This window comes from Carcharodon carcharias, chromosome 6 (genome assembly GCF_017639515.1).
Source record: "Carcharodon carcharias isolate sCarCar2 chromosome 6, sCarCar2.pri, whole genome shotgun sequence".
NCBI lineage: Eukaryota > Metazoa > Chordata > Chondrichthyes > Lamniformes > Lamnidae > Carcharodon > Carcharodon carcharias.
In genome coordinates this window covers 18,090,944-18,112,334 of record NC_054472.1, presented here as the reverse complement: position 1 = coordinate 18,112,334, position 21,391 = coordinate 18,090,944, and the positions used below count along the sequence as shown (strand labels likewise).

The 21,391-nt window shown below is 42.8% G+C and overlaps 1 protein-coding gene across 2 annotated transcripts in view; it reads right to left on the bottom strand.

The window, feature by feature from the left end:
• The window catches only part of nsmce2 (NSE2 (MMS21) homolog, SMC5-SMC6 complex SUMO ligase), a 176,567-nt gene that overhangs the window by 91,219 nt on the left and 63,957 nt on the right, over positions 1-21,391 (bottom strand). For both annotated transcript variants that reach the window (XM_041190575.1, XM_041190574.1), the window contains exon 4: positions 5,951-6,104. In XM_041190575.1, the coding sequence (XP_041046509.1) occupies positions 5,951-6,104 (154 nt within the window). The remainder of the gene's footprint in view (positions 1-5,950; positions 6,105-21,391) is intronic.

Sequence of the window (21,391 nt, the reverse complement as noted above, 5' to 3'; positions counted from 1 at the left end):
TCCTTATTGAATAACAATCACCATTGCTTATTTGGATACGTTTCACACTAGAATGCAGTTGCCTACATGAAAGAGGTCACGTGTATTATTTCAACAATGTGTCTATTTTATATCAAAACACACACACTGCTTTTGCCTCCAAAATTCCCTGAAATGTAAACCCTCTGAAGGAACATTCACAATCAAAGAAATACCAAAGGCAATTACTTCAAAGTGGCATTCAGAGGTTACAACATGTCCTTGAGAATTTCAACAGGAAGAGAAAGAAAATTATAAATTATATTAAAAGAAAATAATGTGCCTTTGGTCTCTGGCACTTTGAAATTATAAACCAAAAAGTAGAACATACTGTGAGAATGAAACTGCAAACTAAATCTGCTGCTTCTAAGATGCTTTGATCATCTGCCCGCTGAAACCATGAATTAAAAGGAATTTCACAATTTGTTCCTTTCAAGTAAAGTTCATGAATTATATTAACTCAAGGGAAACAAATGCTCAAAATGTTAGGAAAAGTTATTTAAAATGAAAATTCCACTACAATAAATTGATAGCCTGCATTAACTACAATAAACCAAGAATGCGCACCAAAATCACTGAAGCTTAGACGCTGCATCATAATTATGTCAGCACCATTAATAACCTTTGCTTATAATAAAACTTTCTGTCCAGTGTTGGGAGTTAGTTCATACAGTCACTGCCCAAAGATTTCTGCTTCTTCAACATTTAAACACATGTTCTTTCCTTCCCGATGGGCTATTTTCTACTTCTTATACTTAAATTATTCTCTCCAATTACATTCTATCAAACAAATTCTCCAAAATGCAGCTCATGACAGTACACATATCCTTAAAAATAAAACCACATAAAAGGCAAAAGAAATCCCTCCCACCCACCCAACAAACCTACCAACTAAGCTTGGCACCAAAAATGTCCCCCTTCACCACCAACATTGTGATTTCTTCCAGGAGACAGGTGGAGGGTAGTGTGGATGTTGCGGGTGTTGAGGTTGGGGGCTGGAGGCTGATTGGGGACAGAAAGGTTCTGAACATTATGGAATTCAGATATTCACTTTCTCAGGATACACTAAGTCTTGCATTGCTCAGGCATTTAAAGATCTGGTTCTGGCTGCAAAGATTTCAAAATAAGATGGACTAGTAATCCAGAGGCCCAGGCTAATGCTCTGGTGACACAGAATCAAATTCCACCAGCTGCCATGGTGGGATTTAACTTCAATTAATAAATCCAAACTAAAAGCTAGTTTCAGTAATGGTGACCATGAAACCATCATCGATTGGCGTAAAAACCCATCTGGTTCACTAATGTCCTTTAAGGAAGGAAATCTGCTATCCTACCCTGGTTTGGCCTATGTGTGACTCCAGACCCACAAAAATGTGGCTGACTCTTAACTGCTCAGTTCAAGGGATGGGCAACAAATGCTGGCCTTGCCAATGATTCTCACATCCCAAGAAAGAATAAAAAGAAACCTGGGATAGCTCAAAATGGCTTGTGTGGCTATATCACTGTCTTTGACAGGTCTCAAATGTATGCTGTCAGGAAGGTATAATAATTTTCACGTTATTGGAATTTATTGTAAAGTAGAGTAATAGTGGGGTTGTGTGTGTGTGTGTGTGTGTGTGTGTGTGTGTGTATGTATGTGTGTATGTGTGAGTGAGAGAGAGGGGCTTAATTGAATTAAAGGCAGCTAGTTTGAAGGCTTTGAGTAACAGAAGATAAGCTAGGTTTGAAATGTTAAGTAGGTAAACATAGGTGTAAAGGGGACATTTGTATTTTTAAATAAACTAGACTAGATTGATTTCAAAGGAGGGGTGAAATGTTTCAAACAGCCAGGAGAATTTAAGAAACAGTGTGTTTCTTTTTCCCAAGGATTACTGGTAAAATTGGTACCATAAGAGGTTTTTACTATTAGAGCGGTAAAGTCCAAAGACATAGTGAAACAATGGGAATTTATATTCAAAAAGGGAAAATATGAATAAAGGGGAAAATATGGATAAAGGAGAAAAGGCTGTGTGCAAGAGAAGGAATTCTAAGATCTAACAAGCGTGAAAAGCCTCCAGCATCTAAGCCTCAAGGTGTTGTCTACAAATAACTGAAGTTAAGAAAAATCACTTTAAATTTGACTGTTTCAGGATGTTACTTTGTCTAGGTCTTTCAAAATCTGTGTGTCTTACTGTTGCCTTAATGAAAGTGTAACTGGGAGCTAGATTAACTAGGGGATTTAGAAGTTATCATAGTAGTAATTTGTAGATCTGGGTATGCTTAAAATCATTTCTTCTATTAATAAAGGTCTAATTTTTTGTAAGAAACTTATAAGCCCTGGTGGTCTTATTACTACTGAATTCAAGGCACGCATCTCAAAATTTATACAAATTAGAAAATAGTTGCGACAGTTGTTTCAAGATTCCCTCTGGGATTTGAGCAGCTCAGCGTTTACCATCGGCTGTGCCATAACAATGTTTCATTCCTCTGGCTATACAGCAACAATTAGGTTGCCTGAAATACATTGTATTGTTGTTTCCAAGTTCTATCCACCAATGCCCCAGATTGCTCTCTTATGTTTTACAGCTTAGACCAATTTATTATTGTCTTCTTACTGTTTTTCTTTCCTAATATTCTTTGCCTTACATTTTATCCACATGAAATGTAATTTCTCCCTTATCAGCCCACATTCTCAATCTATTCGGATGCTTTTGTACTTGGGTTGCCCCTTCCTTATTGGGGAAATCATCCCTCTCAGAAGACAAATTTCTGTCCCTAGTTCCCAATCATTCAAATGTATTATGAAGAGTAATGACTCCAAAGAAATCCCTTTTATACCCTCCTAGTGACCCCTTACCATGAAGCTCCATTGACAATTATCCTTTGCTTTCTCAGGTGTAATCAATTTTCAACTGACCTCACAAGCTTTTTCTTATTTCATGCCATCCTACCTTGTACACTAATCACTACTGTGGCACCATCAAATAAATGCCTTGGTGCACTCTATAATCACATCCACAGAATTTCCTCTGCCATGGTTTCCTTGAAAAACTCAAGTAAATTTGTTAGGCCAGACTTTCAATCCATAAATCAAGGCTCAAATCCCTCTCTCCACATCCATTTAAGTAATTCATTATGCATTCTTTCAGCTTCCCAGTTTCGCTGTCTCTGTTGCATCTGTTTGGGCAATGTCACTTTCCGTACCAGTTCTTCTGATATATCTACATATATCCTCAAATAAGGATTTCCCCGACACCCACACAATGGTTAACAGGGTTCTTGACTGTGTCCAACCCATTTCCAACTATTCTATTCTCATCACTTCCCCTCCCTCCAAGGACCACAACAGGGTTTCCCTTGTTCTCAACCCATCAGCCTTCACATTCAACGGTTAATCCTATGCAATATCTGCCACCTCCTGTGTGATGCTTTCACCGGACACATCTTCCCCTCCATTCCCCTTTCAACATTTTAAAGGGACCATTCCCTCTACGATACCCTGGTCCACTCATCAACTGCTCCCAACAGCCCTTCCACTTCCCATGGCATCTTCCAATGCAAGTGCAGGAGATGTAACACCTGCCCTTTAACCTACTTCCTTCCCATGATCCAGGGCCCCAAATATTTCTTCCAGGTGAAAGTGATTTACCTGTTCTTCTTCAATTTAATATACCACATTCGCTGCTCACAATTCAGTATCTTCTACATTGGGGTGGTCAAACATAGATTCAGTGACCACTTGACAGAACCATTTGGTGCGGAAGCATAACCCTGAGTTTCTGGTTGCCTGTCATTTTAATTTTCCACCGCACTCCCACTCTGACCTTGACTTCCTACACTGTTTTAATGAAGCTCAACGTAAGCTTAAGCAGTAGTATCTCAGCTTTCAATTAGGCAGTTCACAATTTTCCAAATTCAACAAATGAGTTCAGCAACTTCAGATCATAATCTCTGCCCTCATTTTTGCAGATGGCAGTTGTAGGCAATGATTCTGCTATTCCCACTTATGCTCCTCTTTATTTGTTCCATTATCATCTCCCTTTGGCTTGTACGATTGTCCCTTTTGCCAATTAATCTTCTGTGCCTTAAACTCTATAACAGCAAGGGTGGCATCCCCTTTTGTTCTTTCCCCTCGCCTCCTTCCTCTGCCTATGTACCTACTTAAAATCTGTTAACAGCTCTTTCTTCAGTTCCAATGAAAGACCACTGACCTGAAACCTTGACTTCGTTTTTCTCTCCACAGATGCTGCCTGGGGTACTAAGTACTTCCAGCATTTTCTGTTTATGTTTCAGATTTTCAGCATCTGTAATATTTTCCTTTTGCTGTCGTTTCCTGGGTTTTGCCTATGACCCATTTTAAAGATGGTGCTATGTCAGCTATTTCCCAATGTTCTGGTACTTGCCCCTGTACTCTTACATTTAAGGGGTCCAAATGTGATACAGCGATCCAGGTGGTTGGTATCCTCTACAACACTGCCTACTCACTAATATTGAAATCAAATGCAGATCAATTCTCTTGAAGACTGGCATCAGACCTCTCTTCTTTACTCCTAGACAAAAATTATGTGGGATGTCAGTGGAGCTACACATGCCAAAGCAATGAATTGCACAGCAGAATTGGCAGCAGTTGGGAAACAAGCTATATCTGCCCATTCATTTGACCTGAAAATGACTCAAAAAGGTAGGGAGGTAAAAATAATGCAGAAATGAAAATGCCAAAATATGCCTGCCAACATTAGATTTTTAAGCTACAATAACTGTAGGCCAAATTATCGCTAATTGGTGCTCTAACAATCTTATTACGTTATTTGTGATGAAATGCTAAATTGGACTACATGTTCAATACTTGGCCTTGGAGCAATACAGTTCAGTTTTTTTTGTGTGTTTGCCTGCCTGCTCCACTCATATGGTTACATTTTGATCCCTGGGTGAGTATAAAAATTGCTGAAATGTAATATTAACAGGAGTTCACAAGCCAGTACTACCGCTCCATAATCACCAATCTTGGATTTGTTGGTGCAATGTTTAACAAAGAATTCACCATACATGCAAGACAATGCAACACATTCAACCCTCTATGCAGATATAATGTTATGGAAAAAGTTAGTCTGATGATTAAAACAAGTTACATATCCTGCAGTTTGTAACAGAGAAAAGCTTACAGAAACTGTTCAGGGAAGCAAGAATACTCTTATTTTTGTATGCGATGCCCTCTGGTAATTATTGCATCTCAATTGGTTAAATTGTTCATCCAATCAATTACAAATATCCCTGAGTGACATAATATGAGATCACACACAGTAAAACATCTATGGTGTCAAGGCACATCAACAGAACCAAAATGAGAAGATTTCAATGCCTTGTTAATCTACAAACCTCTTTTTAAAATGATACTGAATAGGGGTGTTTTGGGGCCAGCAGCTATAGGCTTACTAAGCAGGGCATGGAATTGGAAAAGCAGGCACTAAATGAATGGAAGGAATAGTGTATGGGCTTGAGTGTGTGAAACATAGCCCCAGCACTGGCGACGGGAGTGCACTGAAAGGGGCAATAGACTGGGCAGAGTATGCTCAACGCCTAGGGTAGAGAGCTCATGGAGGTAGAAAGGAAAAATTGAGAGCCATCATGATTGCTGAAAACAATTGTCAAAAACAATCCAAGTGACAGGTTAGCATAGGTTAATGTTAGATAGTCACTAACATGCAATATGACACACGACCAGCAGATGAGACAGAAACAATGTCAGGATGGTGGAAAGCCGACTAGGTGGACCATGGTCTTCTCAGGCAGCAATTCATATGTCCCAATGTTTACTGAACTGCTGGGCATTATGATTTTACATTTTCATTAATGGTATGTAACGCCTTTAAAAACCATAACAATGTTAGGTTTCCAACATGAGGTTACAAATTGCAAACAATGATATGGATGTTTTAAATACAGAAACACTTACCTTGCTTTTTCATCTCCCTCAACTGACCTTTGAAGTGTATATATTTATCATTTTTGATTAGATCCTCATCTTTGTTTAAATTTTTCAGTTCATTAAACCTTTTATCTACTAGTGCTTTCAAATCAGGCATTCGTTCTGGTCGCTCTTGCTTTATCTAGAAAAGAGAAGAATTAGTCAGTAATAATGAGCACGATAAAATTTTATACATACTCATATGAATTCAATCTCTTTTAATAATTATCTGCATTCAATTAGCACTCAAATATCTAACCAAAGGCCAGTACTCTGGCACTGTTGTATTCTGCAGTGCCTCAATATATTGGAGATAAATTTTCTTGCGTCTACTATCTACATGACCAACAAGCAATCAGTCAATTTCTTAGGTCTCAGTTTTTTTCCATTCTGTTTGGCAAGATCATTGGTCTGTCCTCTTCATTTTAAACGGATGTGATTATAAAATGCAATCCAGAGAACTCTGGTATGAATTCCCCTTATCATTTCATGCAATAAAAACAGAATTTAACTAGCAGAACATAATTCCCAAACCTCATGAAATTTAGCATCCCGTGTAATAAAAATGGAAAGTAAAATGGAATTTAAATTATTAATTTACCATTAATCTGCAGATTTATTGATTGGTTATTTTATACTTTCTTCATACTTTAGTTATTCACTGATCTCCAAGCAAAATCCTTCTCCCCAAATTCAATTAGTTTTAGTTCATTATAAATCACGAATAATACAATTTAGAACATGATAAACACAGAAAAATACAACAATCCTGGAACAAAAATGCAAACATACCCATAAGTACACTTAACCCATAGTTCTACTACTCCCCTAAACAATGGAGAATGGGCAGCGAGGCGAAACAGAATGGAGGGGGTAACAGAGAATGGAGGTGAGGCAGGAGGAAGAGAGTAGAGGGGAGTGCGGGATAGAGGAACACTGGGTGAGGGGGAGGGAGAAGAGAGCATCACAGAACTGTGAAAATGTGAATCTATTAAAGTGTTATCAGTTGGCTTTGATAAGGTAAAGAAAGGGAGCTAGCCACTCAATGTTTGCAAGACAGTACAAAAATAAAATTAGCAAAATACTGGAATCAGAAATAATAGTAGTAAATATTGGAACAAGTCTTGTCAGAATCTTCTAAGGGGAAAAGACAGGTTAATGGTTCTGGTACAAGAACCCACTTTTATAGTGGATGAGAAAACAGGCAAAGAGAAAGATAGTCAAATGAGTTGTTACTTTTCACCCCAAAGGAAAGTTTTAAAACCTAAGCAGTTTTAGTAGCACGGTTACTGTGACTGCAAACCACTTCATATTGCTCCTCCAGTTTCTCTCATTAGCTCAAAAATATTGCACTTTAAAAATATACATAAGCAGAAGTTAAACAAAAACTTTTAATTTTTACAAGTTACTTTGAAAAGATGGCAAAAATTATTCCAGATGCCAAAATTATAGCCAAAATTTAGAGTAGCATTTTTCCTGATGGCTCATTTAGCAAATTGGCCAATTCACCAAGAATTTTAATAACATTGATAGAGACACATTGCACTACTTTGGGTAACTGGAACACCAGTTCCAGTAGTATTTGTAGGCAGTACTCTCACTGCTCCTAAAATTGTGCCCATTCAACCCAATTTTGTCAGGATCTACTCAAACCCATTTCAGTATAATAAAAGGCATCCCAGAACTGACAGCTGGTTGCACTGACTAGTCAAACATCAAAACATGGCCACCCTGAATATACGTTAAAGTAATGATTTGGAGTCTTTGTCCTCTTTGCTACATTTTCTCTCTCTCCCTCTCAATCTTCTCCCTCTCAGATTTTCCCTCCCTCAAAATGCACCTCCTGAATCATAGCCTATCCAAGATTACTGCCCAAACTGTCTATCCCTTCACTACCCATCCCAGGCTAATCCCCACGCCTCTCTTTTTGCTTTCTGTCCTCCTCTAAGGCCACCTCTCTCTCACTTCCTCACCTATTGTTAGATTTACAGAAGCCCCACTCTTCCTCTTTTTAAACAGGTAAAAGAGGAGACTCTGACTCTTTACCAGTAAACTACCTGCCCACAATACAGCGAACTTGTACTAAATATTTACATGGTACTTCTCGAGGACTTTCATTTGCACATTCAAAGAGATACGCTATTTGCTCACAGAGGTAGTGCAATAGCTTTCTATCCCGGAACTGATGTAGATTTACATCTGCAAAAGGGAACAAGACGACATTAACTACAAGCAGTATGTGTAAACATGGAAGAGGAAGACTGGAATCCCTTGTGAAAGACAGGGATTGGTTGACTCACAATGTTTACTGACACCTGGGGAGGGGGTTGTTGGGAAATCTATGGAATCGGTCTTGGTTGCATCTGTCATTTATTGTGTAGTGCAGTGTGTTCGATCACAGTTTGCCTGTTAATTTACACGTACCTCATATTAACCCTGAATGTCAGAGTATAAGATAGAAATTGTGAATTTTTTTTCTGATCTTATATGGTAAAGTTTATTTTTATTTGTTCAAAACCTGTGGGATCTTGTAGTTTTATTCTCTTAGCAAGTGTCTTGAATCGCAAACTTTGTCTACTTTGATCAAAGGTTATTGGGGGGGGGTTGGTCTGATCCAAATCATGCTCATGTATTGTACCTACTCCAGTTATAAGCAGCTTTAAGTTACTTTCTAAACAAAATTTTTATCTTCAAAGTTTCATATGCATGCCAAGCTGAAGCTTGGAAGCCTCAAAACTTACATTTAGATCTTCCATGGTATGGTTTAGGAATGCAGCTAAAATGTTTATGGATTGCAAAGAACAGAATTAGGGTTTCAACCACAACATTTTACATCAAGCCCGTACAGCAAATACCTCCAAGGCTTTGCTGCAGTCCAGTTATAAACATCTGTGTTCAGCCTGACCACGAACAGAGGCAGCAGAAGGATCCAAGTGCCGATTACCCATGCAACAGTCACGCTGGCATTATGTATAACACCAATCAGAAAAATCAACTGACTCTTTCTACTCTAATGCAATTCTACAAAATCTGAATAAATGTCTACTACATAATAAATTTGGTACATGAGCTAATGTTTTATTAGAAACTCATTATTAATAACTGAAATACCTGTTACTCCAGAAGGTGGTGCTGTGTTAGACTTTCACAATATTAAAAGTTCACACATAATAGCTGCTATTGTACAGTAAGTTAAGCCCACTGTTTGCAAAGTCTTGGCTATCAAGTTTCCAGAAATCACTCAAAATGTCTTCTGAGTTGTTTTTTTGTTATCCAGTATTTTTTTTGTCCAGTCACTGAAAGTTCTAATGTCTGATGTAAGTGGTTCAACAAAAAAAAACCATTGCAGAGCAATAAACAACAAAATGTTGAACTTTGTAGGAAAAGCAACAGAATACAGGACAAGATAAATCTACAGCAAGCTGCATCGTGCTCTGCTCAAAATTAGAATACTGCGTTTAGCTCTGGTTACCAGGACACAAGGGAAACATTCAACCACTGCAGACTTTGCAGGCAAGAGCCACAAGGCTGAAGTCTAACATCAAAGATAAGTGACATCAGGAAATGGTTGAGAAATGTGGGCTTTCAGCATGGAAAGGGAATGTCAGTGAGGTAATCTTAAAGCCATTTATAAGATGGTTAAGAGAATCGAGATGGTAAACAAGCAATATTACTTTGATTAACAGAGGGAGTATGACAAGGAGGTATAGAGTAAAACTCTCCTCTTCTGTTTACATCTAGCTGGCTGTTCTCTGGATTGCTTCTGTAACAAAGTTACTTTTCACTTGAGGGGGTTTTTAGCTTGATGTTCAACTCCTTAGCAGGAGAATTGGCTAAATACAATGGGAAGTCACCAATTCATTCCCATCAAACACAGGTACCCGACTGGATATTAATCCAGTATTCCAAAGACTTGGGGCTGAATTTTCCGTGCCCACTGGGGTCGGGCGTGCTCGGCCATGTAAGCGGATAATATGGCGAGAAGGCCAGAAATCATTTCCATGACGTCAAGAAACCAGTTTGCGGTCGTCCACTCAGCCCTTCGAAGGGGGCTGCGTTTCCCGCCATCAGGAACCTCATTGCAATACATCTTCATGTCATGATAAGGCCAGCCCCCTGGAATCAGCCCCTCCCGTTAGATCACCCGCCCACGTTGGCACGTGTTTCACAACAACATATAAAAGGCGTGCACTTTGAGGGGAACTCGGAGGCTAGTGCACAGTAATGTTGTGCAGCTCTTGCCAGGTCGCCTGTTGGACTTCAAGCTTTAGGCGACTTGGGAGTGGGGGGCAAGGGCTGCACTGCAGATGAGACGGGGAGGGGGGGGGGCAAGGGCTGCACTGCGCACAAAGCAGGCTTGGGGGTGAGGGGAGGGGTGGGCAAGGGCCGCACTGCAGTTGATGGTAGTGCACAAGCATGTGCGGAGTTGGGGGAGAAGCAGCCACACATTAGGGAATCCTTGTATAAAGCGACCATTCCTCTGCAGCTGAGACAGGTCAGACACAGTCACACTGAATCCATGGAGTTGGGCCTCTAGCTTATCTGCCCACTCACACAATGCAGAAGCATGAAAGTGCAACCAAGTGCTCCTGAGATTTTCACCCCTTGGGCACAGACTGCAAACAAATGAGTGCTTTAGTAGACTGCAGAACAGTTGGATGATGGGGCACATATTGTACAATCTCCTTGCTAAAGCTGGCCATGGAGCAGACACTGGTGGAGGGTCACAGCCCTTTGCAATGTCGTCATGCAGGTTTGGTCCAGTCTCCCCCGTGGTTCAAGCTAATAGTACAACCTTGCAGTGTGGGTTAGGAGAAAGCCTGTGCCTGAGCCGAGAGCACAGCATGCAGTCCAGTGGGTGAAGCTGCTGCCAATCAGTCAGGTGGACTGGGGGGGTGGGTGTGCTTTTGGGCAGCCATGCAGCACATTATCCAAGCAGTGGCCAGCACTCTCCGGGATGCGTTAAGGGGCCTTCAGACTTAACCAAGAGAGGTTCTGAGTATATCCAAGCTAACCTACGCGTCTCTCTCTTTCATCCTACAGGAGTACATCAGGACCATGGAGCCTGGTGAACTAGCTGTATGCCTCGTGGCGTACAGAGAACGGAGATGACAGAGAAGAGAGCGACAGAGGCGCCTGGCTGCAGAGGGGGGAGCAAGCAACACCCTCAGGAAGAAGGGGTGGCTGGGGCTCTTGCAAACGCTGAAGAGCCACAGCGAGCCATTAGTGGTCGGCACCTAGCTAGGCCCAGGGACTAAAGACGCCGCCTTTCATTCCTGCAGATGACCAACAACCAAAGACTGTTCATATCCAGGGAACTGGTTGGTCACATCTACCAGGTACTGCAGGATTTGACGCCACGGGTTAATGGAGGGCATCCACTAACATTAGCCATGAAAGTGACTGCAATGCTCAATTTATATGCCAGTGGCTCCTTTCAGGGACCCCAAAGGTCACCTGTGGGGTATCATAAGTGTCCACCTACAAATGCATCCGAGGTCATGGATGCCATCTTCACAAGGGCACACAACTTTGTGCATTTCGCCTAGGACCAAGAGAGCCAGGATGCAAGGGCCATTGGATTGCCCAGATCGCAGGTTTCCCACAGGTGCAGGGTGCGATCGGCTGCACTCACGCTAAGATTTCTGTTGCAACATGGGGTCAACCATGTCAACCGCAAGGGCTTCCATTCACTGAATGTGCAGCTGGTGTGTGACCACCACAAACCCATCCTGCAGGTCTGTGCATGGTTTCCAGGCAGTGTCCACGACTCCTACATTCTCAGTCGGTCACAGATCCCTTAAGTCTTCCAGGGTCCGCAAAGGCTACAGGGTTGGCTCCTAAGGGACAAGGGCTACCTGCAGACAACGTGGCTGATGGCACCCATGCGGCGGCCTCAGCCTGCAGCAGAGCGAAGGTATAACAAGGCTCATGTTGAAACTTGCAGGTTGGTGGAGCAAACCATCAGGATGCTGAAAATGAGGTTCCAGTGCCTGGACCAGTCTGGTGGAGACCTACAATATAGTCCACAGAGGGTGTCTCGCATCATTGTCATCTGCTGCCTCCTTTACAACCTGGCGCTGCAATGGAGAGAGGAGTTGGCGGAGGAGGAGATGCAGGAGCTGGAGGTCTCCTCCAATGAGTACGATGTCGACGGTGATCAGGATGAGGGGGTCCTCGAAGGCAACAATGACGGTGATGAAGCCCTCACACTGGCCAGATGAGGCAGGTGTGCTAGGGTGGCCCTCATAGCTGCTAGATTTGTGGACGATGATGATGGCATGGAGTGAGGAGACACCATGGATCTTCAAGTTGCATCTAAGAATGTTTGATTCCTGTCTGGCTTATGGCAGCACACATACCCTCTGTGATAATACTTCTGTCATGGAGGCATACTGGAGGCCCTAATTGTCGCTCAATTGCGGGATGACTATATGCAGTGAGGATGCTCCATAGATCTTCACATACCCTCTGTGAATGTCTGTCCAAGAGCAGCTCACTTGTAATCTGTGGCTAGGTCATATCATGGAGACGCAGCCATGAAACTTTAAATACATCTGATCCTTTGTCCATCTTCAGCACCTGACCTCTTCAGGAGCACAGCGCCACCAGTCACAGATGCTGATGAGTTGGGGGCCAGCCCCATCTTAAAAGGTGCTGAAAGCACACAGAGAGAATGACGGAACTCGGTGACACCTGCCCATGACATTCTGGCAGCAATGACAAGCACCGTCGAGGTGCAGGCATCACTAACATGTTCAGGGAATGAGAGGCCGGATGATCACTTTGGTCTGAAGGCTGCACAAAGCACAGGGCAGAGCCCCTGACTTTATCTTATGCAGGAACCAAGGTTTCACATCTGAGTGACATGAATACTGCTCATCAGAACAAGGAGTCATAGGCAGAGGGACATTCTTGGAAGTTTATTTACAATAGCGAACATTACGTATAACTGATCAACACCCATGACCAGACTGTGCTTCTTGATTGGTTGCAGCTGCAACTTGTTGTTATTGCTGAGCTGTGTCTGTTGCTGTGGTTGTGCTTGGTGCTGAGCTGTATCTGTTGCTGTGGTTGTGCTTGGTGCTGGCTGTTCCTGCTGCTGCTGCGGTATCCCTGTGGCTGTTCCCGCTGCTGCTGCGGTATCCCTGTGGCTGTTCCCGCTGCTGCTGCGGTATCCCTGTGGCTGTTCCCGCTGCTGCTGCGGTATCCCTGTGGCTGTTCCCGCTGCTGCTGCGGTATCCCTGTGGCTGTTCCCGCTGCTGCTGCGGTATCCCTGTGGCTGTTCCCGCTGCTGCTGCGGTATCCCTGTGGCTGTTCCCGCTGCTGCTGCGGTATCCCTGTGGCTGTTCCCGCTGCTGCTGCGGTATCCCTGTGGCTGTTCCCGCTGCTGCTGCGGTATCCCTGTGGCTGTTCCCGCTGCTGCTGCGGTATCCCTGTGGCTGTTCCCGCTGCTGCCATGGGATTTCTTGTGGCTGTTCCTGCTGCTGCTGTATCCCTGTGGCTTTTCCCGTTGCTGCTGTGGGATTTCCTGTGGCTGTTGCTGCTGCTGTGGGATTTCTTGTGACTGTGCCTGCTGCTGTGGGATTTCCTGTGGCTTTTCCTGCTGCTGTGGGATTTCCTGTGGCTTTTCCTGCTGCTGTGGGATTTCCTGTGGCTTTTCCTGCTGCTGTGGGATTTCCTGTGGCTTTTCCTGCTGCTGTGGGATTTCCTGTGGCTTTTCCTGCTGCTGTGGGATTTCCTGTGGCTTTTCCTGCTGCTGTGGGATTTCCTGTGGCTTTTCCTGCTGCTGTGGGATTTCCTGTGGCTTTTCCTGCTGCAGTGGGATTTCCTGTGGTTCTTTCTAGTATTGAGTTGCTGCCTATCCTCAAGTCTTCTTCCATCCACTGTGTTGCTGGGGACTTGGAGCCTGCAGAGCCTGAGGCCTGGAGGAGAAAGAGGGGAGGGTGTTGCTGCAGGCCAGGAGGCAAGGACAGTTTGGTTTAACATTCGAGGTGGGCGTCTGGACTTTTGTTCGATGGGGGCTAGAGGCAGCTATGTGTTTTGTAGGGGAGGTGAGAAGACCACTGCAGAGACCTGGGGGAGAAGGGGTGTGAGTATGTTGTTTAAGATCTTGCCACCGCCCCCCTCCCAACCCCCTGCCCTCGCTCCGACTGTGTCAGAGTCCAGGTAGTTGGTGCTGCCTAGTGAAGAGGGACAGGGCTGACTCCTGTGTGTCAGGCAGTACTGGCTGCCTGGTGAAGACATCGCCCTCCCCCTATGGAAGAACATTGGGGCCCCCATCCACATTCCACTCCACTGAGTGACACCCACCTATCCTTTACCCTTTCCCTTCTGTGTCTCCCTGTCCCTTACCCCATTCCCTCCTCTCCCCTGTTTCTGTCATCCCGGAGGGGGAGGTTGCACCATCCTTTCCCCCTCTACCCAGGGTGGGATATTGCTGAATACAGAGCTTGGGGTGGGTGTGGGCTCAGCCCCTATGGCTGTGATAAGGTTGCCCCATCACCCTTCCACCTCCTCACTAAGGCCCTGGTGGCGAAGAGCTACACCCATCCCGAAATGGCGACTGAGGCGTGTGTAAAGACCTTGATTTTAGGCATTTCTCCACCAGTCTGCAACCTCTCCCTCTTGTTGTGTGCCAGCTTGTCTTGCATGAATAAAGATGGAGTGTGTAAGCAGGGTGCCTGCCAGGTCAGATGACAAGGATGCCTGACAGGTGTGGGTGGCGAGTAGTCCCATAGATGGAATGAGGACAATGAAGGTGTGAGACTTTGTGTGAGGTGTGAGACTGTGAATGGTGATGTCCCTTGAACTGACAGTGAGTGAGGACCCTGTGGATGTGTGAAGAGTTTGACAGCATGTGAGTTGAGAGTGATGAGAAGAGTGACTTACCCTGGCAGAGCAGAAGAGATCATTTATCCTCTTCTCGGCACTGGTTGTCCTCTTTTGATGGCATTGGCACTGACCACCGCCTCCCAAGCCAAATTGGTGATGTTGCTGCCCATTCTACGGCCAGAGAAGGGGTAGAGGACATCACAGTGAGCCTCCACTACGTCTAAAAGGTGCTTGAGGGATGCGTCATTGAACCTAGGGGCTGCCATCTTCTTGCCTTCAGGGGACATGTCTGCAGCAGTCCTGGGCTGGAAGTACTGAGAAGTGTGAGCGTAGCTGCACTTTCAATATGGTGCCAGGCATCATGACGTGGCGAGGTGATCGCATGGTTGGCGAATGACAGGTAGCTCACCATGGAAACGGTGCGTTTCCTGGGAATATGTAATTAATGTGGTGGGTTTGGGACGATACGACGTGAGAAGCTGCCATTGCAGCCCCACCTGCTACCGCACTTTGTGCAACTCTGGGTTGATCCTGTCCTTGAACTCTGGTCATCTACATGCTGGGACAGATTCAAATGAGTAAATTTAGGACTGACATCAGAAAATCTCCCTTTACACACAGAATCATGGCCATCTGAAACAGACATCCATCTGGGAAGACAAATGTGGATGGGAAATGATAACTGCTATAATGTACATGGTTTACATTGTCATAAAAATATAATAGTTCTCAATATTATTGTGACTTATTGTAAAGGTAGGTTAATAGTGGGGTTTGGATTAGTTTCTCTATGTGTATGTGGGATTTAATTGAATTGAAGACAGCTGGTCTGGAGGCTGGGTTTGAAATGCTAAATACATAAACATGGTTGAAGTTTTAGAATGTGAAGTGTGAGGAAAATTTGCATTTTTAGATGAATTAGAGTAGTTTAAATTTCAAAGAGATGGTAAGATGTTAGACCTAGCCAGAAGCTAAGCTAAACAGCGCGTTTAATTTTCCCAAATCTTCCCAAAGATAAAATTAGTACTATGAAAAGATTCATATGATGAGAAAAGTAAAGGTGCAAAAACATAGGGAACAATGGAATTTACATTAAAAAGGGAGAAACAGGTATAAAGGAGATGAGGGTGTGTGTCAGAGAGGAGAAGGCATTCTAAGATCTAACACAAGTGCGAAAAGCCTCCAGCTTCTGTGCATCAAGTTGCTGTCTACAGGAACCGAAGCTGAGAAAACTCACTTTGAAACATACAGTCTAGGGTATCGTGTTGCTTTGCCTGGGTCTGTTTAAATCTATTTGTTTTTACTGTTGCTTTAATGGAGGTGTAACTGGGAATCAGATTAATTATGAGTTTTAGGAGTTATTATAGTAGTAATTTGTAGTCCTATTTATGTGCTTGAAATCTTTCTTTTTGTTAATAAATGTTTAATTTAGTTTTCTAAAAAAAACCTCAAGTCATGACAGTCTTATTACTTCTGAATTCAAAGCACGCATCACGAAATAAAATACAAAATGCAAAACAGTTGTGACCACTTAATCCCTCGTGGAATTGATCCGCCTGGCACACATCATCTGCCATGTCATAACAACATACATACGCACACACACATGTACACATTTTGTTAACAGATGCAGCCAGACCCTGATCAAATTTTCAGTTCTGTGGGACTTGAATGAACTACAGAAAGTTTTACTGATTTATTTTTCAGATTATGTCTTTTTTATTTGCTTGTCATGGTATAAAAGTTCTATTTCTTGTGCACAAATGATGTAAACAAAGAAATGGCAAGTGAAAAGATTATTTTAGCAATTTGATTTGCTAATTTGCTAATATTTGATAATATTGAAGAAAATGAACATTCTAATTGTGAGGTTTTCTGCCGATTACTTATTAAAAAGTTAATGGCTTTTTGAGTCAATCTCACACTTGCCCTATGGACAAATGGCAGTTTGAAGGTGCAAAATCCTGGGATACAAGACTTGGATTGTGGTGCCTGTGAAAGCTGTGATGTGACAAATGTATGCCAGCGACAAGATTTATCATTACATCGGTAGATGCACAGGGTCCTGCTCTGAATAACTGGAAAGTATCACTTATCAGCAGTACATGCACTTCTCCATAATGGTATCAATTTCACCTCACTTAAGCCACGTACACCTGAACCATGATCAACAGTGAAGGCTAACAGGGACTAGCACCTGGCTGCTATCGTCCTATTCTGGAAATAGGTTTGTGGAGGACCTTTCTTGAAAATAAAAAATAAGCAAACATGATTTCAACATTACACTGCATTCAGCAGCAGCTTTCCTGTTCTTAACATACAAAATGTTTCCAAAGAAAAACATGCAGAGATCAATTCAATCATACACTACATAAAATGTAACAGATCAGAGCAATATTAACAATAATCCATGGTTATAAAATCAATTTGCAGATTATTTGCCATTTACAAGAATCAAAAGAATAATGCTTGGTTTTTGCCAACTTAAAATGACAAGTTGCTTGATTTCTGTTTAGTCACTATTTAATGAAGTGCTCTAAATCACACCCCAACCACCACCTCGGGTGACTGTTGTACAAGACCAACAACTGAGTAACTAAATTCCTGTAACAAACAAATGACCCAGTTATTTTTCTGACACCTACATGCAATTAAAATAAAATAAACAGATTTATGTCTGTGAGCTATTTGTTGCTTTGAGTTTCCAGTTGGCTGCCAAATTTGTTGACTAATTCCAACATTTTCTTCTTTCTTTCCCCATTTCTCTTTTTCTCTTATTTGACTCTAATTCACTTAGATTTTTCCCTCCATCCTTAAATTTCATTATGTTGCAATATCTCTCATTTTGCCCCCCATTGTGTCATTCTAATATCACTGTCATTTAACCGACCTTTTAAGCCATCTAAGCACTTCAGAGATCATTTTATTTTGTCTTGTTATGTGTACATGTTTTTCTCTCTTCCTTTTTTGTGCTCCCTTTTAAACATTATCCATCTATAATATTTTCTAGCTCTTATGTAGGATCCACACCTGAACTGATCTCTACACAGCTGCTAATTGATCTGAACAGTGTTTCCAGCATTCTCCTCTTTTGCTTTCATTATGGGAAAAAAAGAGTCTCTCTTCAGAGCTTAGAGTCATAAGTTCTACCATCATTCATTTTGTTATTTTCTGAGTTTTCACCAATGCATCTATTTTTCTGAAAGTAGGTTCACAACACCGCAAAGGGCATAGTTAATAATGAGTTGTACTGAGTTCTGGAAATTCATTTGGACTTCTAATAAGCAGTCCTTAAAATGCATTCTGGTCCTTTATTAACCATGTTGAGTAAAAGTTTTACATTAACTGGACATTCTCAGCAAGTGGTCAATTATCAGACTCAAGTCACTTACTTTCTAGTTTGGCATTCTGCCTCTTTGCTGCATATTCCAATCTGCTATAACCTGCACGTCTCCAAGTTAAAACATACACACAGTAGACACATCTCCAACCCTCAGTTAGCCTAATCTGTGCATAATATAAATGCAGAAATGATATAGTGACATTGCGTGTTTATTTTAAGATAAAAAATACCACATTGGTGATAAGCAAAATACCAAGAGTAGACTTGGACTCCAGCTTAGAAGATAAACTATAACTCCCAGTTTTCTTTAGAAATAAATGCAGACTGTGATGAACCTTTTTTTATTCATTCATGGGATGTGAGCTTTGCTGGCTGGGCCAGCACTTATTGCCCTTCTGTGGTTGCCCTTGAGAAGGTGGTGGTGAGCTGCCTTCTTGAACCACTGCAGTCCATTTGGTGTAGGTACACCCATAGTGCTGTTAGGGAGTTCCAGGATTTTGACCCAGCGACAGGGAAGGAACAGCAATATATTTCCAAGTCAGGATGGTGAGTGACTGGATGTGGTAGGACAGCAGAGCTTAGGTCTGATCCGTTGGTTGGTATAGCTTAGCTCTATCTATCACTTGCTGCTTATACTGTTTAACACGTAAGTAGTCCTGTGTTATAGCTTCACCAGGTTGACACCTCATTTTTAGGTATGCCTGGTGTTGCTCCTTGCATGCCCTCCTGTACTCTTCATTGAACCAAGGTTGATCCCCTGGCTTGATGGTAATGGTAGAGTGGTAGATATGCGAGCCATGAGGTTACAGATTGTGTTCAAGTACAATTCTGCTGCTGCTGATGACCTGCAGCGCCATATGGATGCCCAGTCTTGAGTTGTTAGATCTGTTCGAAATCTATCCCATTTAGCAGGGTGGTAGTGCCACACAACACAATGGGGGGTACCTCAATGTGAAGGTGAGACTTCGTCTCCACAATGACTGTGCGGTGATCACTCCTACTGATACTGTCATGGACAGATGCATCTGCGACAGACTGGTTGGTGAGGATGAGGTCAAGTATGTTTTTTCCTCTTATTGGTTACCTCACCACCTTCCACAGGCCCAGTCTAGCAGCCAAGTCGTCTAGGACTTGGCCAGTTCGGTCAGTAGTGGTGCTACCGAGCCACTCTTGGTGATGGACATTGAAGATCCCCACCCAGAGTACATTCTGTGCCCTTGCCACCCTTAGTGTTTCCTCCAAGTGATGTTCAACATGGAGGAACTCTGATTCATCAGCTGTGGGAGGGTCGTACATGGTAGTCAGCAGGTGGTTTCCTTGCCCATGTTTGACCTGATGCCATGAGACCTCATGGGGTCCGGAGTGTTTGTTGAGCACTCCCAGGGCAACTCCCTCCCAACTGTATACCCTTGTGCTGCCACCTCTGCTGGGAAGACAGGACAGGACATATCCAGGGATGGTGATGGTGGTGTCTGGGACATGATCCATAAGGTATGATTCCATGAAGATGACTATGTCAGGCGGTTACTTGGTTATTCTGTGAGACAGCTCTCCCAATTTTGGCACTAGTCCCCAGATGTTAGTAAGGAGGACTTTGCAGGGTCAACAGGGCTGAGTTTGCCATTGTCATTTCCAGTGCCTAGGTTGATGCTGGGTGGCCAGTCTGTTTTCATTCCTTTTTTGAGGCTTTGTAGTGGTTTGATACAACTGAGTGGCATGCTAGGCCATTTCAGAAGGCATTTAAGAGTCAACCACATTGCTGTGGGTCTGCAGGTCATTGCTGTGGGTCTAGGCAGACCAGGTAAGGATGGCAGGTTTCCTTCCCTAAAGGACATTAGTGAACCAAATGGGTTTTAACGACAATCAACAATGGTTTCATGGTCATCACTGGACTTTTACTGCCAACTTTTTTTTAATCGAAGTCAAATTCCACCATCTGCTGAGGTTTGTGAATATGAAGAAAGTTTTGAGGAAAGCCAAGAATGGTTAGAAAGAAGGTCAAAAAGGTGATCAAGAGCTTTCAAATAGATCCTTAAAAGCTGAAAGCAGATGCTGGAAGATTTAAGAACGCTCAACTAAGCACAAGCAAAAGACTGCAAATTGTATCTCACCAATGAATATAATTGCTTAAGTTTCTAAGCGTAGAGAAAAGCCCATTGTAGCTGCAGAGATAAATTACCACTTACAAGTTAAAACAAAGACAACAAGGTTAGAAAGAACACCACCGATCACTTGCCACAGGATTCCCCCCAAGGCTGAAGCCAGAGCATCCCAGAGGACGGCAGAGCTGCTTCCCCACATCAGTGGGTTGTTATACATAGCTTAAATAATGAGTTCTAACTAACCCATTGTGTCCCAACTTCTTGAATTCGGTCGGAATCCTGCCCAAGCACCTTGTGTTCTAAAATTTTCCTGTCACTGTGACTGTGACTATTTTGTGTGATCACAACCATGAGAAAGGCCAATGCCAGGCAATTCCTGCCCCAATGAAATGTGAGGTGTTTTCAATAGCCAAGAGAGGCTAACAATTTGTTTTTTTTTGTCCTTGGAGGACAACGTCAGTGCCTAGCTCATGAACATTCCAATCACGCCTCAGTGTGTAAAAAAATAATTTAATCAGACACATTTTGTTTGAACATTTTAATACACTCTTCTTTCCACAGAAGGAATGGAATTGGGAAATACTTTGCCTCAGGACCAAGAAGAATTAAAAAAAACAAGGGAAGCCATGTCAAGTGATAGTAGAAGCGAGCAGATATAGCTGAAAACATAGATGAAATGATGATACTTCCTTCCTCCTCAAAACATAAGGCAGAAGAGTTCAAGGGGGAATTCAATTAAGTGGAGTTTTAACAACTGAAGGCTTTACTATTGTTGGGCGACTGAAAGCAAAGGGCGTGCCCAAAAGGCCAGAGTTGGATGAGCATAGATCACAAAATGGGATGTAGAGCTGCAGGAACTGAGGGGGGCATGGCCACATAGTAATTTGTAAACAAGGTATAGGATTTTGCATTCAATAGGTCTGGGGACAGGGAGTCACTGACAGTTATTGAAGACAGGGTTAATGGGCAATTGGGATTTTGCATGAGACAGAATGCATGTCATAGAGCTTTGGACAAATTGAAGTTGATAGCATGAAGGCTATCAGAGAGAAGTTGGAGAAATCATGTCCAGCTTTATTCCCCTACTTTCTTGCTCCTCCACTGGAATACTAGGCAATGTCAAGAACTGACATTTCAATTCCCCATTCA